The following is a 25,207-nucleotide window of genomic DNA, read 5'->3' as shown; positions in this document are numbered from 1 at the left end:
GACACAGTCGCAATCTTCAAATGTAGGCTAAAAACTCATTTGTTTAGTTTATCATTTGGTAGCTAATGCTCCCCCATAGATAAAGGCGGCAGATCCGGGGGGTGCATGGACACAGGGAATTATAGTAAACTGAGACGCTGGTGCTGTCGTCCCGCCGCTTCTCGCGATCACTCAGGTTTGTTGACGGTGGAGCGGAGGGATGCCAGTGTTTCAGGATGCTCCCGTGTCTGTGTGTCCTCCTGGTTCTCTCCTTTTAGTTAATGCTGTCATAGTCAGATCTGCCGGAGTCATTAGCCACACTCTGGAAATTTTTATATTTTCTACTTTACAAACACAAAACAGTTCAAAACTAATTCCATCCCTTTACATCTTTCCGAGTAAACGACTGCCCACCTGTCTGTCTGGACACTGATGGATGACTGTCGAGATCCTCCTCCACGCTTCAGACCAGCTGCCCACGCTCCAGCAACCACCAAGTGCCTTGAAGCTGTCCCTACACTGAAGTTCTCATGGACTACTAACTATCATCACCAGTAGATTGACCAGAGGAGGATGGGTCACCCCTTGTGAGCCTTGGTTCCTCCCAAGGTTTCTTCCTCAGCTGGGGGAGTTTTTCCTTGCCACTGTCGCCCCTGGCTTGCTCACTTGAGGGTTTTACATTTGTCTTTACATTTCATGTCAAATCTTGTCTTACTGGAATTCTGTGAAGCTGCTTTGTGACAACATCAGTTGTGAAAAGCGCTATATAAATAAATTTGATTTGAATTTGATTTGATTTGTTTTAGGCGACCCCGAGCGAGGCGTAGTTTTGCCAGTGTCCATTTGGGGTCGCTGTTGTTTCATGCTGTTGATCCAGTGCGGATGGATGATTCACAGGGGTTCAACCGAGGTCACTATTGGTTTAACCATTTGCTGGTCCTGTTTAGTGGGCTCGAGATAAGGACGAGACTTTTAGGTGCCATTGTCATAAAAGCGGGCCGTAAAAACTTTCTTATTTGTTCTAGGTTCCTGTTTCTCACAAGAGAGAAGGGGGTGTTGGGGCCATGTGTCACTTGAAAGTGTTCTTCTCCAGTCTTTGATGTTAGGTCTTATGTGTGTGCGTGTTTGTGGGGGGTGCAGGGTCCTTGCACCCCTGCGGTTCGTGTCTAGGTCGCAGACGAAAGGTCCCCTTCAGACTGGAAAAGTTTTAATTCAAAACTTTTCATTTCTTCATCTTTCATTTTAATTTTTCATCCGTTATTCATATTCGGTCCATACTCCACTACAGTGGCCAGAGCTGACCAGTTTAGTTCAATCAAAGGAACGACACACACAGTCCGTATGATTGTTGTATTCCATTTTATGTGGTGTGTTGTTCAGAAATGACCATTTCTGACCCCAATAAAATGAACATCTTGAAACATCCAGCTTTGTTTTTCATCGCATGTAGTACTTTATTTGGATTTAATATATAAAATAAAATCTAATATAAAAAGTCATTACACAGATTAAATTCACAATATGCATTACTCATGGGTACAGATGACAGCGTTTTCTCCAGATAAACAGGCTCCCTATAACTGCAGAAACAGAGCAGTACTTTACTATCGCTTAGCCTTCTTCTTTCCCAGTCCTACCATCTGTAGGCCACGCACACACAACCTGTGCACATACCCTAGACCTCCAAACACCAAGACAACCACTTTACATGAATACCCACACTCATTAAGAGTCTCCATCAGTGGCTGATACTTTACGACTTTAGAGGTGAAACACAACTACTTATATCCATTCTGAGAACATTCAGCGTCAACAATCATCACACTCCTCCTTCCTTCAATAATTAGAGAAATGTCAGGAGAATTCAGGCAATTGCTAAAACCAATCCATGACCCCTCCTGGCTCAAAGACAAAAAACACTCTACCTCAACCATTTCATTCACATGAATTACAATTTGTGAACGATACATAGATGTAAACTCTTTACTTATTAAATGTACAATTCGATCATGTCTAAGAATATGAAGTCCATTAAGTGCTGGAAAACCATTCATGATGTGTTCTACAGACTCAGCCTCTTGATTAACATGCAGTAAACAGTATGGTTTATGCTGTAATGGATACAGAGACTTTGTAGGTAACACTTGGAGGCAAGACTTAACTATGAAACTAAAGAACTGTTCATTGAGTTCAGAGTTTCTTTAAATGCAGCTCCATCCAACGCTGTTGCACAGACGCTATGAGACGAGGCCTACTGAACTATTTATAATTATTTAATAATAAATATTATTATTAATTAACAATGCAACAGAAGATATCTGCCCTTATATGTCACATATCTTAATCAAATCATGCAAGAAAGAAATAACCAGCGCTAAATTTCTGTTATGATATTTGAGACATAATACAGTGGTACGAGAGACATTATTTGCATTTTGAAAAATATTTGCAATTCCTGACACAGCATTCCCATTTTTCACTCAGCTGCATTGCCCATCCATGTCTTCAAAGACTCATATGATGATAAACTCCCTCATTCAGAGCATGTCCATATTAATGTGTGTATCTAAGTCCGAACATATGGGACAAAACAAGCCGTTCTGATTCTGCTCCCCTTCTGACTACAAGTGCAGAGACTTTAGAATCGCCCTGCCCCCTCATGTAAGTCTGTCCAATCACAGTACTGGACTTGCGTTTATGTGAGAGTGCAAAGACGAGGTTAAACACAGCAAAACAGACCCAACGAGCATGAAGACATAAGACTGCTGAGTAAAAATTGAGACAACCACTGAAAAACTGAGCGAAAATGGCTAAAAACCAGAGCTTCTGCTCCTCGCTATTCACTGCCTTGAGCTTGGGTCGGAGTGAACAGCAAGCGGCACATTATCATTTAAAGGAACAGGTGCTGAATGTGGACATTCTGAAAAGGGCTGTTTTTGATCAAAATAGTTCACTCTGTGTGTGCGTGTGTGCGTGTGCGTGCGTGCGTGCGTGTGTGTGTGTGTGTGTGTAATAACTGTGTTGTTGCTGTGTTTAAGGACAGATCCAGCTCAGTTGGATGCCTTCATCATGGACAAGGCCCTCCTGGACTACGAAGTGTCTATCGATGCAGACTGTAAACTGCTGACCGTCGGAAAACCCTTCGCCATTGAAGGTAAACAGCATTTAATCCCCCCTCACTTCAACCCCATTGTTCACCATTGAGGTTAGTGTTCGCCTCCGAGCGTGTTGAATCTGATTAACAGAATCAGAGGTTAGTGTTCTCCTCTGAGCGTGCTGAGTCTGATGAACAGAATTAGAGGTTAGTGTCCTTCTCCAAGTGTATTGAGTCTGATGAACAGAATTAGAGGTTAGTGTTCTCCTCCAAGCGTATTGATTCTGATGAAGAGAATCAGAGGTTAGTGTTCTCCTCTGAGCGTGCTGAGTCTGATGAACAAAATCAGAGGCTAGTGTTCTCCTCCAAGTGTGTTGAGTCTGATGAACAGAATTAGAGGTTAGTGTCCTTCTCCAAGTGTATTGAGTCTGATGAAGAGAATTAGAGGTTAGTGTTCTCCTCTGAGCGTGCTGAATCTGATGAACAGAATTAGAGTTTAGTGTTCTTCTCCAAGTGTATTGAGTCTGATGAACAAAATCAGAGGTTAGTGTTCTCCTCCAAGCATGTTGAGTCTGATGAAGAGAATCAGAGTTTAGTGTTCTCCTCCAAGTGTGTTGAGTCTGATGAAGAGAATCAGAGGTTAGTGCTCTCCTCTGAGCGTGCTGAGTCTGATGAACAGAATCAGAGGTTAGTGTTCTCCTTCAAGTGTATTGAGTCTGATGAACAAAACCAGAGGTTAGTGTTCTCCTCCAAGCATGTTGAGTCTGATGAAGAGAATCAGAGTTTAGTGTTCTCCTCCAAGCGTGTTGAGTCTGATGAACAAAATCAGAGGTTAGTGCTCTCCTCTGAGCGTGCTGAGTCTGATGAACAGAATCAGAGGTTAGTGTTCTCCTCCAAGTGTGTTGAGTCTGATGAACAAAATCAGAGGTTAGTGTTCTCCTCCAAGTGTACTGAGTCTGATGAAGAAAATCAGAGGTTAGTGTTCTCCTCCAAGCGTGTTGAGTCTGATGAAGAGAATCAGAGGTTAGTGTTCTCCTCCAAGCGTGTTGAGTCTGATGAAGAGAATCAGAGGTTAGTGTTCTCCTCTGAGCGTGCTGAGTCTGATGAACAAAATCAGAGGTTAGTGTTCTTCTCCGAGTGTGTTATTTACATGTATAAAATATAGTTAAGGTGTTCAGAGACAACATGGGAAATCTGTTCTTTGGGGTTTGTTGTTAATTAAAGATTCTGGAATTGTCAGAGAACAGATTCCTGTTTTTACTGAAGTGTATAAATTGGAGTTGTGAATGAGCTTCCGCTTCTGTTGTGAACGCAGATGAACCACTCTGAACTCTTGATTGTTACTTACAGAGAACACGAGCAGCAGGAGGTGAACACTGAAAAAGAAAAGGTACAAATGAACATCAGATTTCAGCTTTGCTCTAAACCACAGCAACACTCACTGTGCTGTAAAAGCTTCATTAGCCCCCTGCAGGCTGGCTCCATGTCTCCGTTTTGAGTTTTCTAGCATTTAAGGTGGAATGGAGTATTTGAATATGAAGCAGAACATCACTGAAGATATCACTGAACTATATTTGTGAAAAAGGTTTATTCACACTTTACTTGGATTTAACAGTAAATACAGACAGATCCTTTTTCATTTTGTTTTTAATCTTTGCTTACAGTCTTTAAAATAAAGGTGCTACAAAAGTGTCTCTTAGTGATGCCATAGAAGAACCGCTTTCAGTTCCATAAAGAACCATTTTGCTGATACATTTAAATGGGTAAAGAACCTTAAGATCGAGTGATGGATTGTTAAACCTTCAAAAGGTTTGTCACACTCACACATCTCTCATCAAACATGGTTTTTTATGGAATCAAACGTGGTTCTTCTGTGGCATCGCTCAAAGAACCATTTGAAGCACCTTTATTTTTAAGAGTGTAAAGGAACAATGGGAATGATACTAGATATGCCGTTTTTGCCCCTGTGCTCCCTGTATTTCATTTAACAGCGCTGTCCTGAAATCAAGGGGGGAGGGGAATTAGGTTCGGGGATGAGGTGTGGTTCCTATCTTCCTCCATAGTGCAGTTTCTGCAGTGCTGAACCTGGAGTAGCATGATGGAGGCTTTATTTTCCCTGTTGCAGCCCAGTGAAGCATCACAATGATTTTGAAGCTGTAATTTTTAGGTAAATATACTACCTGCTGTTGCTTTAATCCAGTTCAGGGTGGTAGTGGAGATGAAGAGTCCTACCTGTACATGGTTTAGATGTAACTGCTACTGCAAGTGCCTTAGCTTTTAGAACTTTGGATTTTAAGCTTGGCCTATAATGTATTTTATCTTATTTGCGCATCCCTTCCCTGCTGTACCATGCTGTACAATGTTGCTTTTCCATGGTATGGTACCTACTCTATTTGGCTTGGCTCAACGCACTATTTATTCCCTGGTCCCTGGTTGGTTTCCCACTTCCATATCCCCCCCAAATGTTTTGAGACTGTGTTGTCTCAAACCCTGTCTCTAACGGGAACACTGGGCTTTGGAAACCCAACATCTGTAGCGGTAATGTTACGCATTGTTTACTCATCGTGTATTGGCGTGTTGTTGTTGTTGTGTGGGACTGAACACACCCACATCATCAGTTCATAAAGATCAGTGGAGTTTGTTCCTTCCTTGCTGCAGTATCCAGCTCTCTGGATTCTTTCGTCAATCCAAGAAGCAGTTGAACCTCTTCAAAAGACCACAGTGCAATTTTATGAGCTGCTGTTTTGAGTCTGATAAAAACAAATGTTATCTCTGCTGTAGCTGGAGATTTTACAGATGGAGAGTTGGTGCTGGACGTCTGCATTGTGTGGCGTAGAGTGACGACTCTCTCTGGACAATCAGTACTCTGCAAGGTTTCCATGTCACGGTTTAGTCCCTACTCGGCTCACTCGGAACTACGAGAGAACAGGGACTAAAAATTTACCTGATAAGAGAAGAGTAAGATTTACCTGATGGAGAAGAAAGGAATCTGAGTAGAGTAGAGCCAAGTCGAGTAGGGACCCTGCAGTAGAAGAGCATTACATTAGGGTGAGCAAAGTATCCCAGGCATCTCTGACCTCTGAGGTTCCTCCAGCTCCTTCTGAGAATCCCAGCTGTTCCCAGACCAGCCAAGAGATATAATACTTCATCTGGCCCTGGTTCTTCCGAGGTGCTACTCCCTCTTGCCAGTGCCGGGTATACTGCAGTGAGTAGTTGGAGAGTGACCGTTTTCACCCCGTTTTCCATCTATCTGTTCTTCTGAAGTGTGTTCAGTGTCAACTGAAGCTCTGCCAATGTGATATAAAAAACTTCTGTAACTGTGCTGTGTGTGAAGGATGTGAGAAGTGTGTGTGTGTGTGTGTGTGTGTGTGTGTGTGTGTGTGTGTGTAAAAAGTAAAGCTGCACCTGTTCTCAGCTCCTGTGTGTTTTGTGATTTTGCTCAAAGCCAGAAACAGCTGCGCTTTTATACCTTTTCTAAATAGTAGCAAGTTCTGACTACCTGATCAGAGGACTGATAGTGTTAATACTACTGGTACTGGCAGTTTAACTGGTACTGGTATTAATGCTACTGATACTGGCAGTTTAACTGGTACTGGTGCTAGTGATACTGGTACTGGTATTAATGATACTGGTACTGGTACTAATGATACTGATACTGGTAGTTTAACTGGTACCAGTGCTAGTGATACTGGTTCTGGTACTACTGATACTGGTACTGGCAGTTTAACTGGTACTGGTACTAATGATACTGATACTGGTAGTTTAACTGGTACCAGTGCTAGTGATACTGGTACTGGTACTACTGATACTGGTACTGGCAGTTTAACTGGTACTGGTACCAATGATACTGATACTGACTGTTTAACTGGTACTGGTACTGGTACTAATTATACTGGTACTGACAGTTTAACTGGTACCGGTGCTAGTGATACTGGTACTGGTATTAATGATACTGATACTGGCAGTTTAACTGGTACTGGTACTAATGATACTGATACTGGTAGTTTAACTGGTACCAGTGCTAGTGATACTGGTACTGGTACTACTGGTACTGATACTGGCAGTTTAACTGGTAGTGGTACTGGTACTAATGATACTGGTACTGGCAGTTTAACTGGTACTGGTACTAATGATACTGATACTGGCTGTTTAACTGGTACTGGTACTAATGATACTGGTACTGACAGTTTAATTGGTACCAGAGCTAGTGATACTGATAGTGGTACTAATGATACTGGTATTGGCAGTTTAACTGGTACTGGTACTAATAATACCGATACTGGCAGTTTAACTGTTACTGGTACTTGTACTAATGATACTGGTACTGGCAGTTTAACTGGTACTGGTAGTAATGATACAGATACTGGCAATTTAGCTGGTACCGGTGCTGGTACTAATGATACTGATACTAACAGTTTAACTGGTACTGGTACTAATGATACTGATACTGGCAGTTTAACTGGTACTGGTACTCATACTAATGACACTGGTACTGACAGCTTAACTGGTACTGGAGCTAATGATACTGATACTGTCAGTTTAACTGGTAGAGGTGCTGGTGATACTGGTACTAATGATACTGGTGCTGGCAGTTTAACTGGTACTGGTACTGGTACTAATGATACTGATATTGGCAATTTAGCTGGTACTGGTACTAATGATACTGATACTGGCAGTTTAACTGGTACCGGTGCTAGTGATACTGGTACTGGTATTAATGATACTGGTACTGGCAGTTTAACTGATACAGGTGCTGGTGATACTGGTACTGGTACTAATGATACTGGTACTGGCAGTTTAACTGGTACTGGTACTAATGATACTGATACTGGCAATTGAACTGGTACTGGTACTAATGATACTGATACTGGCTGTTTAACTGGTACTGGTACTATAGATACTGGTGCTGGCAGTTTAACTGGAACTGGTGCTAGTGATACTGGTACTGGTACTAATGGTACTGGTACTGGCAGTTTAACTGGCACTAGTACTAATGATACTGGTGCTGGTACTGACAGTTTAACTGGTATTGGTACTAATGATACTGGTACTGGCAGTTTAACTGGTCCTAGTACTAATGATACTGGTATTGGCAGTTTAATTGGTATTGGTACGTTTTCGGATGATACTGGTAATGGTACTAATGACACTGGTACTGGTATTGGCAGTTTAACTAGTACTGGTACTGATACTAGTGATCCTGGTACTGTTTCTGGCAGTTTAACTGTTACTGGTAATGGTTGTAATGGTACTTGTACTTGTACTGGTACTGTTACTAATGACACTGGTAATAATGACACTGGTACTGGTGCTGGTTCTAATGGTACTGGTACTGGTACCAATACTGCTTGGTTTTTTTGGGTATAGATATTATTATTGGTCCTGGTATTGAGATTAATACTGGTGCTGTATTTGTACTGAATTTGAACTGGTTCTGATATTGGCACAGATACTGATACTGGTTTTGTTCTGGTACCGGGACCAGTAATGTTTCAGGTATTGGTACTGGCATTGGGGGAGTTTTAATGTAAATGAATTTATGAAAAATTTACATAACACTAGCACTTCACATTACACGTTACACCTCCAGAAACACCTCACGGAACTGAGGAACCTCGTCCTTCAGTGGACAGCTGTGTGTGAGAGTGTGGAAAGCAGTCAGTTCAGCGAACAGCTAAATGTCCTGTGTGTTGTCACAAAGCAGCTTTACAGAGTTGCTTTCAGAACAGATAACAGAGTGGATCAGAAAGCCCCAGGTGAGCAGCCAAAGGCGACATCAGCAGGAACAGCTCCCTTGAAGTCTGTCATTATGCTGCAGCATAGTTAGAGTACTGATGTTTATCTCATATTTGATTAAGATCTTGATTCGGTTAAAATGTGACATATTTTCCAAACTGCTGCTCTGTGTCGTGGACTCTATTCATTCATTCATTCATTATCTGTAACCGGTTCTCCAGTTCAGGCTTGCAGTGGGTCCGGAGCGTACCCGGAATCATTGAGTGCAAGGCAGGAATACACCCTGGAGGGGGCGCCAGTCTTTCACAGGGCAACGCAGACATACATACATACATTCACTCTACGGACACTTTTGAGTCGCCAATCCACCTACCAACATGTGTTTTTGGACCATGGCAGGAAACCCACACGGACAGAACACACCAAACTCCTCACAGTCACCCGGAGGTCCCTGGAGCTGTGTGACTGCGACACTACCTGTGGCGCCACCATGCCACTCCCAACTTTATTCAAGCTTTATTCAACACACAGGTCTTATGAAGGTATGACCTGGGACCTGACGTTGTGATTGGACCTGGAAATGGTGAAACAAACGGATTGGCTGTTTCAGCATTGTTTTGACTGGTTATCGCTCAGCAGCATTTGTGACTTAGTTCACCCACCTTTCTCCAGGTTTGTACTGAAGGTGCTGTAAAGGTTTGAAATAAGGGCCTCGATCATACTCAGCATTGTGGCATTTTTCTCCCTAGCAACAGTCTGCCACTCGCAGCAAGCAGCAAAAATAGAGCCAAAGCCTTTTAGAGCTGCACACAGATGATATAAAAAAAACTGCTGTTATTAACGTAGGTGTGTACTGCACGTGACACCATTTAGATTTGTGTCAGTGGTTCTGAAAGTCTTTCAGGTTTATTTACGATGGCCTACAGTAATTCTCTCTCTCTCTCTCTCTCTCTCTCTCTCTCTCTCTCAGGTTATGGGATTGGTTTGCCCCAGAATTCTCCTCTGACCCGTAACGTGTCTGAGTTTGTTAGCCGTTACAAGTCGGACGGCTACATGGACATGCTTCATGACAAGTGGTACAAAGTGGTGCCGTGTGGGAAAAGAGCCTTCGCTGTGACTGAGGTGGGATTCCTGTAGGATTGTGTGTGTGTGTGTGTGTGTGTGTGTGCTGTGATGCCCCCCATGGTTATGGCATGTTCTAGTTAATAACACTATGGAAAATGGACACTGGTTTATCCAGAGTTTCTTCTGAAATCAAGCGTGTGATCCTCTTCACTGCAGCGAGTCTGTGCTGAGGAGGATGGAGGATGTAGGAACATTGCTGTCAGGATCTGCTGGCATTGAGGCTTAGGTATACTAGGGTTCAGGTGCGGATGCTGGATGATTATTTCTGGATGGATGTTTTATTAAAGACACAGTGTCAGATGTGTCAGTGATGTGTTTCTCAGGACACCTTTTTAAAGTGTTTAGTGCATGTAAGCAAGGAAAAATGACAAATATGCATTACTGTGGTCATGATGCTAAGGATGGGTTGATGAGGACACTTTGTTAAGGAACTGTTCTTAAAGACTCATTGGTAAGGACCCTAGTGTCAAAGGCAACATTCATGATTAAAAAAAATAACTTGTTCTAAGACTCTGAGGATGTTTCCTTTCCATTTGCTGCTGTCCAGTCGGGTTGCGCTGGAAACCGGTCTAATGTGTTTACCAAGCCCCAGTGTCTGTAAATGGGTAAAAACAAAGTGTCTCAGTCCAGTATGCTAGGCTTTCTCTCTCTGCTCACGGCAGAAAAACAGCATCTAGAGGACAATAGAGAGTCTCCAAATCAAGTTCAAGTTCAAGAAGTTTATTGTCATTTCAGCAGTATACAGTGTCTACAGTACACAGTGAAATGAAATAGCATTCCTCCAGGACCAAGGTGCTACATAAAACAATACACAACATTAAAGTGCAACTAGTGCAAAGCTAGTGCAAACATAAAACAGTGCACACACAATAAAGTGCAAAAGACATGGCTAAGAAAAATACAAAACAATATACATACAATACAACACGATAATACAAAAACCATAAGTACAGGGGGGGGGGGGCAGAGACACTGCAATTTAATATGTAATTGTGCTGTAAATGGTAACTGGATGTACCATGATGTAAACTGGATTTGAGTACACTCATTTTCAGTATGTCATTTTCAGTCCATCAGACCAGTGTTTTGTGAAGTTTTGTGAAGGGTGTGTGTGATCTCCCACAATGCTGAGTGTTTTGCGGGTGCAGCGAGTGGTGTAAATGTCTGTGATGGAGGGAAGAGACACACCAATAATCTTCTCAGCTGTCCTCATGATCCGCTGGAGGGACTTGCGATCTGCCACAGTGCAGTTCCCAAACCAGACAGTGATGCAGCTGGTCATGATGCTCTCGATGACTCTGATTGGAGGTGGGAGATGAACCTTCTTCAGCCTTCGCAGAAAGCAGAGGCACTGCTGGGCTTTCTTTCTGATGTTACTGGTGTTAGTGGACCAGGTGAGATCATCCGCTAGGTGAACACCAAGGAATTTGGTGTTCTTGACCATCTCCACAGCAGAGTTGTCAATGTTCAGCGGCGAGTGCTCACCCCTTGTTTTTCTGAAGTCTACAACCATCTCTTTGGTTTTGTCCACGTTCAAGGACTTCACACCAGTCAGTTAGTCACTGCACCTCCTCTCTGTATGCTGACTCATTGTTCTTACTGATGAAACCCACCACAGTCGTGTCATCAGCGAACTTGATGATACGATTTGAGCTGTGCATCGCTGCACAGCCATGGGTCAGCAGTGTGGACTGAGCACACAGCCCTGGGGGGCTCCAGTGTTCAGTGTGATGGTGCTGGAGGTGTTCCTACCGATCCGGACTGACTGAGGTCTCCCAGTCTGGAAGTCCAGGATCCAGTTGCAGAGAGGAGTGTTAAGGCCCAGTATATTCAGCTTCCTGATCAGGAGCTGAGGAATGATGGTGTTAAATGCTGAGCTGAAGTCTATGAACAGAATTCGGGCATATGTGTCTTTTTTGTCTAGGTGGGTGAGTGCCAGGTGAAGCGTGGTGGATATGGCATCGTCTGTTGAACGGTTAGGACGATACGCGAACTGTAGAGGGTCCAGTGTGGGGGGAAGTAGGGTTTTGATGTGCCTCACGACGAGCCTCTCGAATCACTTTGTGATGACAGGAGTGAGTGCAACGGGATGATAGTCATTGAGGCAGGACACAGAAGAATTCTTAGGCACAGGGATGATGGTGGTGTTCTTGAGGCATGTTGGCGCTGCTCAGAGAGATGTTGAAGATATCAGTGAAGACATCAGCAAGCTGGTCTGCACATTCCATGAGCACTCTGCCAGGAATATTGTCTGGTCCAGCAGCTTTCCGCGGTTCGACTCTGCATAGAGTTTTCCTCACGTCGGCTGCAGTACAAGACAGCACTTGGTCGCCGGGGGAAGGGGTGGACTTTCTCGCCTTTACGTTGTTCTGTGCCTCAAACCATGCGTAGAAATGGTTCAGCACGTCTGGTAGGGAAGCATCTCCGTCACAAGCAGGTGGTGTAGTCTTGTAGCTGGTGATGCTCTGGATGCCCTGCCACATGCGCCGAGTGTTTCTACTGCTCTGGAAGTGGCTGTTGATGATTTGACCTCTCTGATAGCTCAGGAGAGTTTGGCCCTCGCTGTTCTCAGGGCCGCCTTATCACCTGATTTGAAAGCGACATCTCTAGCCTTCACCAGCTCACGCACCACTGCATTCATCCATGGCTTCTGGTTGGAGCGGATGGTGATGGTCTTGGAAATGGTCACATCATCGATGCACTTCTCGATGTTGCTGGTCACTGATGATGTGTACTCCTCCAGGTTGATTGTGCTGTTGTAAGTTGCAGCCTCTCTGAACATGTCCCAGTCAGTGCACTCGAAACAGTCCTGAAGACCAGAGATTGCTTCTGATGGCCAGATTTTCACCTCTTTCAGAACAGGTTTCGATCGCCTGACGATGGGTCTGTATGCAGGAATTTGCATAACAGACATGTGATCTGAGTATCCGAGATGGGGGCGGGGCTCTGCCCTGTACGCATCTGGAACGTTTGTGTAAACAAGATCCAGCATGTGCAAAGTTCACAAACTGGTGGAATTTACGGAACACTTTCTTGAGATTTGCATGATTAAAATCTCCAGCAACAATAAACAGTCCATCCGGGTGTGTGTCTTGGAAATCGCTTATGGCTTCATATAATTCCCACAGCGCTTGATTTGCTGAATGCTGAATGCTGAAAAGCATGAACAGAGATGAGGATGTTGCTCTATTCCCGCTCCATAGGTGGATAACAGGTCCAAAAACACACGTTGGTAGGTGAATTAGCAACTCAAATGTGTCCACAGGTGTGAGTTAATGTGTGAGTGTGTCTCACCTTGTGAAGGACTAGCGCCCCCCTTAACTGGATAAGCTCTTACAGACTATAAATGACTGTATATACATTTTATTTATTTATTTTTATTGGCCCTAAGGTTAATCAGGTAACCCTTTATTAACACTTCAATGATCAGTGGTTAACCCTTCATTAACACTTTATTAGAGACTCTTGTCTTTAAAGGCTGGGCACTGGGCTCTTCACAAATTTTCTTCCTGATGTTTAAAAGGAGGGAGACGTCTCCTTTAAATTTAAAAGCTCTTTTTTTCAGAGAGGCGCCGTGTCACTACCATCCGTCCTCATTCCTGAAGGCACACAGACACACACACACACACACACACTCCATCAGTCTGTCCTCTCAGGACCTGCAGCGCTCCTACATGACTCCACGTTGTCTCTGCTGCTCTCACTTCATTAGAGACGGAGTCCGGAGACGAGTCAAATCCATCCAATCTAATAAATCAAATCTGCACGGTTTCCACATTTCTCAAAAATATAGTCATCTCTCTGAGATATGCCACACACTTCCCTTTTAGAGACAGACGAAAGTTCATTCTTCATCACAGACGCTGTTATTATTCACCCTGCTGGGCTTTGTTCAGGTCTGTAGATGTTTAGAAACACGTCTGTGTTCACGAGGCTTCATTAATGTGCTCATAAGGCTTTATAGCACCTAGTATAACCTGCATTAATCCTGAGGTATTGTCACATTTACAACTGCATTACTCCAGAGAACACAATTCCACTGTTCCACACACCAGAGGAACTCCATCACTCCAGAGAACACAATTCCACTGTTCCACACACCAGAGGAACTCTATCACTCTAGAGAACACAATTCCACTGTTCCACACACCAGAGGAACTCTATCACTCTAGAGAACACAATTCCACTGTTCCACACACCAGAGGAAGTCCATCACTCCAGAGAACATAGCTAGGGTCAGAGTTAAGACCTCTCTTGCTGACTCTATTGTGCATGATGACTTTGGGCTCGTTCAGTTTACATTTTTCATGTCAGCAATGGGGAAACTTTAAAGTATCCACTATTTATTAATAATAATATTTTTATCTGTTTATAAAAGAGTGTCTTCCTGAGGAAGAACAGATATTATATCAGGACGCTGCTAGCTGGAGGACAATGTCTCTGAGCCTGGCGCTCAGCCAAACACCAACAGGACAGACGCCCTGTAAACCAGCTCCCCTCTGCCATAAATCTCCACTCACTGCAGACCGCAGCCGACGCAGGCAACTCATACAATGTTACCCCATCCTTTAGCACAGTGTTTCTCAACCAATCCATTTGAAATGTCAAAATGTAAATGTTCAGTAATTCGCCATTGTACAATGTACAATGAAAGCTGATAGGCAGCCATCCCTGGTGCCCGGGGAGCGTTTGGGGGTTCAGTGCCTTGCTCAAGGGCCCCTCAGCTGTGGATAGAGGGAGGAGGAGGGAGGTACTGTTCCTTCACTCCCACTGCCCCCAATTTTCCTGCCAGTCATGGGAATCAAACCAACGACCTTTCAGTTCTAAGCCCTCTTCTAGGTAATAAGTGATAGCGTCCTTATTCCCCCAGGTGAATATGCACATGTCAAATGTAAACTGTGGATTAAAATAATTGCTCTTTATTTTATTTGGAGGTTTGTGAAAAGGCTTGTCCTGTAACTTTCATGTAGGAAGTTTACATGAAAAGAAGAGTTGAAATGCAGAGAGGGCCATACTGGACCCAGACACCAGACGGCGCTGTTGCGGCCTCTGATTGGTGCAGGAGCTGTCTATTAGCACCATGCGATCTCTCATTGTCTCCTGGGAATTGGAGTTCCTGTGGTTGCACAATTTGTCAGACAGGATTCCGTCTTGGTCAGAGAGAGAGAGAGAGAGAGAGAGAGCTCAGTAAACAGTTTATTTGCAGTATATTGTGTATAATTTGTGGTTGTGGAGTCGCTATTAAAATGCGGGAGAATATTTTCCTGTTTTTCATTTTTTATTATTAATTTTTCATGTTTAATTAAGAAAAACAAAATTACTTTGTTTATTTCCTCCCAGGGCTGAATGTGTTATCATTGTTTACTTTGATTGTTTATTTCAGTATTGTTTACACAGTCACTCTGAATGCAGACTCACGCTCGTATCTCCTCCACTCTCTGCATCCTCTCCTCTCCTCTCCCTCTTCTTCCTCATCGTTAATTAAATTACAGGGAGCTCTTCAGAAGCTAATTGGTCCGAGTCCAGGTCTGGAATACAGTGGAGGGATTAGTCGAGGGACTGTATGCAGGAGACGAGGGGGTGAGTCCTGGCCAGGTTTCAGGACCTAGATCCGACAGGGGTGAACGGCGCTGGTGTAAAACACGTTTCTTCTGAAGATCAAAGCGAGAGACGAGAGTTAATTGGATCTTAGAGTTTTCAAACGTGTCTTTAACATTGAGAGATGCAGGAAACAGATACAGGAATGTCGTCCAAACCTGCGGCACTGTGTGTTTAACTCACGATGTATGTAGCAGAAAAACTGAGGCCTGTGCAATACTCATGATACATTTTATATTTCATTACTCTAATGATTTTATTATCTTTAAAATTCAGAGCACAATAAATAAAATTGCCATAAATTGTGCACAGGATTTTTACTGCTACAATTTCTGAAGACCCAGTTCTGACAAAACTACAGATGTCCTCAGATGTATTTACACACTTTGTATGGTAAATGTCCCAAATCTCCAAAGAAAACCATTACATTACATGCAGATGCTCTGGAGCAGCTGCCCATGAGCCTATGTTTATGTTCAAGTGTGGACTCCAGGGATTAAACAAGGTTTAAAAAGTGGTATAAAGGGTGTATAAAGGGGTGTGTGCTTGTGTGTGATCCATGTCTTTGCAAGCACTTTTCACCTGTTTATATCCTGATGTCTGTGTGTGTATGTGTTTTTGTTACGATCCCCTGTTTTCTGACCTAAGCAGCACACAGTAAACTGACTGGGGGATCTTGTTTCACAGTGTGTGGGTTGGTGGATCAACACTGTAATATTCAGAGTACTCTGAATGGAGTTTGTTCAGGATGTGTTTGCTTTAGAGCAGCAGTTTATTTTTCTATGTCTCAGAGTTTTATGTCACTACTCGTTGGTATGTATTCAAACCAAGTCGGGCTGTTGTCATGACGATGAGGTGCAGATGCTGAAGACTCTCAGCAGGTTTATAACACCTTCATCACAATAACATCCTGAGGGTGAGAACGAGACAGCCACAGAGTGGACACGCTCATGTCTGAGGAGTTTGTCTGTGTCCAGAAACTTTTCCCACTGCAGAGAGACTGAGCTGAAGGAGCAGAAACTGGGGGTAAATATGGGGCAACAGATTAACACTGTATTTACCATTCATGTTGTTTACTGGTATTTATTTATTGTACATATTTTAGTTTTTAGGTAGGCAGGTAGTGTCTTGGTCACAGCTCCAGGGTCCTGGTGACAGACAGTCACCCGGTGCGGGGCCTATGGACCTATGGACCTATGACAGAGAGTCTTAATCCTCAAGTCTGTCCGTCGAGTCACGCTGCAGTCTCCATTCCTATGAACAAGTCAAGTCCAGGTCCGGGTCATTCCTGTGTTCAACAGGAATGAAGGCGTTCTGGCTGTATGCTGATTGGTGGCGGCTCTGTCCCCTGCTGGTCAGCATTGAAATCATCCATCATCCAGTGATGCTTATCAGGGCTCTGAGGAGCAGGCGCTCTCCGGAGTGACAGGCTGAAAAATCACCCACAGATAAAGCATCTAAATAAACGGCAGGGCTTCAGGCTACTGGGAGATGGTGCCCGAGAAGAGAGAGAGAGAGAGTATGAGAGATGGTGCTGTGGGGCTCAGAGCCCATTTAGCAAAGATACTGTGTTTTAAAGTAGCTAAACAGAGCTTGTGATTTATTACTCTCTCTCTCTCTCTCTCTCTCTCTCTCTCTTTCTCTCTCTCTCAGTGTGAGCACAGTGTGTACTAGTGCTGGGCGATATGAGCGCAAATCTATATCACAATTAATTGAACATTTTACCTCAATTATGATTAATGAGTGATTATTTTTTGTTGTTGTTTGTTGTGTACTGTAAACATACTCCAGGCTTACAGGCAGTGTTCATGATTTTAATTAAAATAAAAAAAGTGTCTCAGTCCAGTATGCTAGGATTTCTCACTCTCTGCTCAAGGCAGAGAAACACCATCTGGAGGTTTTTAGACAAAGGGGAAAGACACGAACCAAGATGAGTATATTGGGTGAGGATTTTGGGTAAAGGCCTTTTCAGACTTTTCACACATCTGTAAAAAAAACAAATACACTTTTTAAGACAATTGAACCTTCACACCACGTCCGAAAGGTTTTTTATGTCTCAGCACTCTGAAATCACCGGAATGCACTGAAACATGATGAATAAATGAATTTATTGAGTAGGAACATTGATGAATCTGTCATTTTTACTGTTAACACTGCAACTAAACGCCACACTGACTCCACCCCAGTCTCGAAAAAACACACATGGATTTCAGCAATGTTTCCAAAGGTTACTGGGGGGAGTTTGAGGTTCTGCTTCTGTGTGTCCTCTCATTAAAAGGGATTACATTTTCTTTAACCTCCGTATTTTAGTTCTCAGCGTGTTGGTTATGTTGTAAGCTTTTGTGTTTTGCTACGAACAAAACGAGCTGTTCAGACACCACCATCCTGCTCATTTGTTTGGTCTGAAACCATGACAATGGCACTCTGATTGGTCGGCCTGATTTTTAACGCATCTGTCAATGCAGAATATAGAACAGGTTCTATTTCAAAATCACATTCCGTCAGTTTCAGACTCGGTGTGAAGGACACAGTTAATATACAGTTACATTACTTAAGGAGGAACTGACTCCGGAAAAAATTCAATTCAGGAGAGTGCTAACTGCATGAAAGTAAACACAGAGCGAAAGAGCTACAAAATAGCTCGAGTTACAAATGAGTTTCTGTGGCAATTTGAACAGTGAATAAACATTTACAAACAAGTTACACTTCACACACCAACAAGATACAGTTGCACACTATTCCACCATAAAAGACACAAAGATTCTGAATGTAGACATCCAAAATGGTAGACGTTCCCCTTTAAAGGTGGGATATGTGTTTCTGATGTGGCTGGGAGCTCTGTCTCTGTGTTTGAGCCATGCTCTGTTCATATTCAGTGTGAAACAGACTGGAGGATTAAAACTATTTTTTATCAGTGTTTCCAGTGTTGTTTTCACTAAAGTCAAAACACGTCCAAACCAGAGATGCAGTAAGAGCTGCTTGAGTCGCTTGGCCCTCCTCCATGTTTAGGTTCTCCACTGTGTGGCAGATTGGATGGGGCAGAATCATGTGACTACAGCGTGGTGGTGTGGGTTTAAAAGGACAGTACATGAAAACACAGTGAGGACATATTAACAGAATTAACATTTTTAAAAAAAAAAAGAAAAGTCTATATAATGTATACATTCTGAATATCAATTTCGATTAACTTTTGTGCCCAGCCCTAGTGTACATAATGAAAATGGAGATCTACCACAGTACCAAGAGTCATCCAGATTAGTGTAAACCTCCCAACGGTGGTGTGTGGAACAGTAGTTCTGTGTTCTCTGGAGTGATGGAGGTTCTCTGGTGTGTGGAACTGTGGATCTGTGTTCTCTGGAGTGATGGAGTTCCTCTGGTGTGTGGAACAGTGGAACTGTGTTCTCTGGAGTAATAGAGTTCCTCATGTGTGTGGAAGAGTGGAACTGTGTTCTCTGGAGTGATGGAGTTCCTGTGGTGTGTGGAACAGTGGAACTGTGTTCTCTGGAGTGATGGAGTTCCTCTGGTGTGTGGAACAGTGGAAATGTGTTCTCTGGAGTGATGGAGCTTCTCTGGTGTCTGAAACAGTGGAACTGTGTTCTCTGGAGTGATGGAGTTTCTGTGGTGTGTGGAACAGTGGAACTGTGGTCTCTGGAGGAATGGCATTCCTCTGGTGTGTGGAGTGATGGAGTTTCTCTAGTGTGAGGAACAGTGGAACTGTTTTCTCTTGAGTGATGGAGATTCTCTAGTGTGTGGAACTGTGTTCTATGGAGTGATGCAGATCCTCCGGTGTGTGGAACAGTGGAACTTTGTTCTCTGGAGTGAGGGAGTTCCTCTGGTGTGTGGAACAGTGGAACTGTGTTCTCTGGAGTGATGGAGCTCCTCTGGTGTGTGGAACAGTGGAACTGTGTTCTCTGGAGAGATGGAGTTCCTCTGGTGTGTGGAACAGTGGAATTGTGTTCTCTGGAGTAATGGAATTCCTCTGGTGTGTGGAACAGTGGAATTGTGTTTCTGGAGTGATGGAGTTTCTCTGGTATGTGGAACAGTGTAACTGTGTTCTCTGGAGTGATGGAGTTCCTCTGGTTTGTGGAACTGTGTTCTCTGGAGTGATGCAGTTCCTCTGGTGTGTGGAAAAGTGGATCTGTGTTCTCTGGAGTGATGGAGTTCCTCTGGTGTATGGAACAGTGGAACTGTGTTCTCTGGAGTGATGGAGTTCCTCTGGTGTATGGAACAGTGGAACTGTGTTCTCTGGAGTGATTGAGTTTCTCTGGTGTGTGGAACTGTGGAACTGTGTTCTCTGGAGTGATGGAGTTCCTGTGGTGTGTGGAACAGTGGAACTGTGTTCTCTGGAGTGATTGAGTTCCTCATGTGTGTGGAAGAGTGGAACTGTGTTCTCTGGAGTGATGGGGTTCCTGTGGTGTGTGGAACAGTGGAACTGTGTTCTCTGGAGTGATGGAGTTCCTCTGGTGTGTGGAACAGTGGAAATGTGTTCTCTGGAGTGATGGAGCTTCTCTGGTGTCTGAAACAGTGGAACTGTGTTCTCTGGAGTGATGGAGTTTCTGTGGTGTGTGGAATAGTGGAACTGTGGTCTCTGGAGGAATGGCATTCCTCTGGTGTGTGGAACAGTGGAACTGTGTTCTCTGGAGTGATGGAGTTTCTCTGGTGTGTGGAACAGTGGAACTGTCTTCTCTTGAGTGATGGAGATTCTCTAGTGTGTGGAACTGTGTTCTCTGGAGTGATGCAGTTCCTCTGGTGTGTGGAACACTGGAACTGTGTTCTCTGCAGTGGTGGAGTTCCTCTGGTATGTGGAAAAGTGGATCTGTGTTCTCTGGAGCAATAGAGTTCCTCTGGTGTGTGGAACAGTGGAACTGCGTTCTCTGGAGTGATGGAGTTCCTCTGGTGTGTGTACCAGTGGAACTGTGTTCTCTGGAGGGATGGAGTTCTTCTGGTGTGTGGAACAGTGGAACTGTGTTCTCTGTAGTGATGGAGTTCCTCTGGTGTGTGAAACAGTGGAACTGTGTTCTCTGGAGTGATGGAGTTTCTCTGGTGTGAGGAACAGTGGAACTGTCTTCTCTTGGGTGATGGAGATTCTCTGGTGTGTGGAACTGTGTTCTATGGAGTGATGCAGATCCTCTGGTGTGTGGAACAGTGGAACGTTGTTCTCTGGAGTGATGGAGTTCCTCTGGTGTGTGGAACAGTGGAACTGTGTTCTCTGGAGTGATGGAGCTCCTCTGTTGTGTGGAACAGTGGAACTGTGTTCTCTGGAGTGATGGAGTTTCACTGGTGTGTGGAAGGGTGGAACTTTGTTCTCTGGAGTGATGGGTTTCCTCTGGTGTGTGGAACAGTGGAACTGTGTTCACTGGAGTGATGGAGTTCCTCTGGTGTGTGGAACAGTGGAATTGTGTTCTCTGGAGTGATGGAGTTCCTCTGGTGGGTGGAACAGTGGAACTGTGTTTCTTTGGAGTGATGGAGATTCTGTAGTGTTTGGAACTGTGTTCTCTGGAGTGATGCAGTTCCTCTGTTGTGTGGAACAGTGGAACTGTGTTTCTGGAGTGATGGAGTTTCTCTGGTATGTGGAACAGTGGAACTGTGTTCTCTGGAGTGATGGAGTTCCTCTGGTTTGTGGAACTGTGTTCTCTGGAGTGATGGAGTTCCTCTGGTGTGTGGACCAGTGGAACTGTGTTCCCTGTAGTGATGGAGTTCCTCTGGTGTGTGGAACAGTGGAACTGTGTTCTCTGGAGTGATGGAGTTCCTCTGATGTGTGGAACAGTGGAACTGTGTTCTCTGGAGTGATGGAGTTTCTCTGGTGTGAGGAACAGTGGAACTGTCTTCTCTTGAGTGATGGAGATTCTCTAGTGTGTGGAACTGTGTTCTATGGAGTGATGTAGATCCTCCGGTGTGTGGAACAGTGGAACTTTGTTCTCTGGAGTGAGGGAGTTCCTCTGGTGTTTGGAACAGTGGAACTGTGTTCTCTGGAGTGATGGAGCTCCTCTGGTGTGTGGAACAGTGGAACTGTGTTCTCTGGAGTGATGGAGTTCCTCTGGTGTGTGGAACAGTGGAACTGTGTTCTCTGGAGTGATGGAGTTTTACTGGTGTGTGGAAGGGTGGAACTTTGTTCTCTGTTGTGATGGAGTTCCTCTTGCGTGTGGAACAGTGGAACTGTGTTCTCTGGAGTTATGGAGTTCCTCTGGTGTGTGGAACAGTGGAATTGTGTTCTCTGGAGTGATGGAGTTCCTCTGGTGTGTGGAACAGTGGAACTGTGTTTCTTTGGAGTGATGGAGATTCTGTAGTGTGTGGAACTGTGTTCTCTGGAGTGATGCAGTTCCTCTGTTGTGTGGAACAGGGGAATTGTGTTTCTGGAGTGATGGAGTTTCTCTGGTGTGAGGAACAGTGGAACTGTCTTCTCTTGAGTGATGGAGATTCTCTAGTGTGTGGAACTGTGTTCTATGGAGTGATGCAGATCCTCCGGTGTGTGGAACAGTGGAAATGTGTTCTCTGGAGTGATGCAGTTCCTCTGGTGTGTGGAAAAGTGGATCTGTGTTCTCTGGAGTGATGGAGTTCCTCTGGTGTATGGAACAGTGGAACTGTGTTCTCTGGAGTGATGGAGTTCCTCTGGTGTATGGAACAGTGGAACTGTGTTCTCTGGAGTGATTGAGTTTCTCTGGTGTGTGGAACTGTGGAACTGTGTTCTCTGGAGTGATGCAATTCCTCTGGTGTGTGGAACTGTGGAACTGTGTTCTCTGGAGTGATGGAGATCCTCGGGTGTGTGGAGCTGTGGAACTGTGTTCTCTGGAGTGATGGAGTTCCTCTGCTGTGTGGAACAGTGGAACTGTGTTCTCTGGAGGAATGGCATTCCTCTGGTGTGTGGAACAGTGGAACTGTGTTCTCTGAAGGGATGGATTTCCTCTGGTGTGTGGAACTGTGTTCTCTGGAGTGACGGAGACATCCAAAATGGTAGACGTTCCCCTTTAAAGGTGGGATATGTGTTTCTGATGTGGCTGGGAGCTCTGTCTCTGTGTTTGAGCCATGCTCTGTTCATATTCAGTGTGAAACAGACTGGAGGATTAAAACTATTTTTTATCAGTGTTTCCAGTGTTGTTTTCACTAAAGTCAAAACACGTCCAAACCAGAGATGCAGTAAGAGCTGCTTGAGTCGCTCGGCCCTCCTCCATGTTTAGGTTCTCCACTGTGTGGCAGATTGGATGGGGCAGAATCATGTGACTACAGCGTGGTGGTGTGGGTTTAAAAGGACAGTACATGAAAACACAGTGAGGACATATTAACAGAATTAACATTTTTAAAAAAAAAAAGAAAAGTCTATATAATGTATACATTCTGAATATCAATTTCGATTAACTTTTGTGCCCAGCCCTAGTGTACATAATGAAAATGGAGATCTACCACAGTACCAAGAGTCATCCAGATTAGTGTAAACCTCCCAACGGTGGTGTGTGGAACAGTAGTTCTGTGTTCGCTGGAGTGATGGAGGTTCTCTGGTGTGTGGAACTGTGGATCTGTGTTCTCTGGAGTGATGGAGTTCCTCTGGTGTGTGGAACAGTGGAACTGTGTTCTCTGGAGTAATAGAGTTCCTCATGTGTGTGGAAGAGTGGAACTGTGTTCTCTGGAGTGATGGAGTTCCTGTGGTGTGTGGAACAGTGGAACTGTGTTCTCTGGAGTGATGGAGTTCCTCTGGTGTGTGGAAAAGTGGAAATGTGTTCTCTGGAGTGATGCAGTTCCTCTGGTGTGTGGAACAGTGGAACTGTGTTCTCTGGAGTGATGGAGTTCCTCTGGTGTGTGGAACAGTGGAAATGTGTTCTCTGGAGTGATGTAGCTTCTCTGGTGTCTGAAACAGTGGAACTGTGTTCTCTGGAGTGATGGAGTGTCTGTGGTGTGTGGAACAGTGGAACTGTGGTCTCTGGAGGAATGGCATTCCTCTGGTGTGTGGAGTGATGGAGTTTCTCTGGTGTGAGGAACAGTGGAACTGTCTTCTCTTGAGTGATTCTCTAGTGTGTGGAACTGTGTTCTATGGAGTGATGCAGATCCTCCGGTGTGTGGAACAGTGGAACTTTGTTCTCTGGAGTGAGGGAGTTCCTCTGGTGTGTGGAACAGTGGAACTGTGTTCTCTGGAGTGATGGAGCTCCTCTGGTGTGTGGAACAGTGGAACTGTGTTCTCTGGAGTGATGGAGTTCCTCTGGTGTGTGGAACAGTGGAACTGTGTTCTCTGGAGTGATGGAGTTTCACTGGTGTGTGGAAGGGTGGAACTTTGTTCTCTGGAGTGATGGAGTTCCTCTGGTGTGTGGAACAGTGGAACTGTATTCTCTGGAGTGATGGAGTTCCTCTGGTGTGTGGAACAGTGGAATTGTGTTCTCTGGAGTGATGGAGTTCCTCTGGTGTGTGGAACAGTGGAATTGTGTTTCTGGAGTGATGGAGTTTCTCTGGTATGTGGAACAGTGTAACTGTGTTCTCTGGAGTGATGGAGTTCCTCTGGTGTGTGGAAAAGTGGAAATGTGTTCTCTGGAGTGATGCAGTTCCTCTGGTGTGTGGAACAGTGGAACTGTGTTCTCTGGAGTGATGGAGTTCCTCTGGTGTGTGGAACAGTGGAAATGTGTTCTCTGGAGTGATGTAGCTTCTCTGGTGTCTGAAACAGTGGAACTGTGTTCTCTGGAGTGATGGAGTGTCTGTGGTGTGTGGAACAGTGGAACTGTGGTCTCTGGAGGAATGGCATTCCTCTGGTGTGTGGAGTGATGGAGTTTCTCTGGTGTGAGGAACAGTGGAACTGTCTTCTCTTGAGTGATGGAGATTCTCTAGTGTGTGGAACTGTGTTCTATGGAGTGATGCAGATCCTCCGGTGTGTGGAACAGTGGAACTTTGTTCTCTGGAGTGAGGGAGTTCCTCTGGTGTGTGGAACAGTGGAACTGTGTTCTCTGGAGTGATGGAGCTCCTCTGGTGTGTGGAACAGTGGAACTGTGTTCTCTGGAGTGATGGAGTTCCTCTGGTGTGTGGAACTGTGTTCTCTGGAGTGATGGAGTTTCACTGGTGTGTGGAAGGGTGGAACTTTGTTCTCTGGAGTGATGGAGTTCCTCTGGTGTGTGGAACAGTGGAACTGTATTCTCTGGAGTGATGGAGTTCCTCTGGTGTGTGGAACAGTGGAATTGTGTTCTCTGGAGTGATGGAGTTCCTCTGGTGTGTGGAACAGTGGAATTGTGTTTCTGGAGTGATGGAGTTTCTCTGGTATGTGGAACAGTGTAACTGTGTTCTCTGGAGTGATGGAGTTCCTCTGGTGTGTGGAAAAGTGGAAATGTGTTCTCTGGAGTGATGCAGTTCCTCTGGTGTGTGGAACAGTGGAACTGTGTTCTCTGGAGTGATGGAGTTCCTCTGGTGTGTGGAACAGTGGAAATGTGTTCTCTGGAGTGATGTAGCTTCTCTGGTGTCTGAAACAGTGGAACTGTGTTCTCTGGAGTGATGGAGTGTCTGTGGTGTGTGGAACAGTGGAACTGTGGTCTCTGGAGGAATGGCATTCCTCTGGTGTGTGGAGTGATGGAGTTTCTCTGGTGTGAGGAACAGTGGAACTGTCTTCTCTTGAGTGATGGAGATTCTCTAGTGTGTGGAACTGTGTTCTATGGAGTGATGCAGATCCTCCGGTGTGTGGAACAGTGGAACTTTGTTCTCTGGAGTGAG

At 44.5% G+C, this 25,207-nt stretch overlaps 1 protein-coding gene across 1 annotated transcript in view; it reads left to right on the top strand.

Moving 5' to 3' along the window:
• The window catches only part of grin3ba (glutamate receptor, ionotropic, N-methyl-D-aspartate 3Ba), a 145,624-nt gene that overhangs the window by 103,472 nt on the left and 16,945 nt on the right, over positions 1-25,207 (top strand). Inside the window, exons 6-7 of the mRNA XM_066662397.1 lie at positions 3,018-3,133; positions 9,780-9,931. Coding sequence (XP_066518494.1) covers positions 3,018-3,133; positions 9,780-9,931 — 268 coding nt within the window. The remainder of the gene's footprint in view (positions 1-3,017; positions 3,134-9,779; positions 9,932-25,207) is intronic.

This window comes from Hoplias malabaricus, chromosome 1 (assembly GCF_029633855.1).
Source record: "Hoplias malabaricus isolate fHopMal1 chromosome 1, fHopMal1.hap1, whole genome shotgun sequence".
Taxonomy (NCBI): Eukaryota; Metazoa; Chordata; class Actinopteri; order Characiformes; family Erythrinidae; genus Hoplias; species Hoplias malabaricus.
Note: the sequence above shows the minus strand (reverse complement) of the source record. Positions and strands in the feature narration are given on the sequence as shown.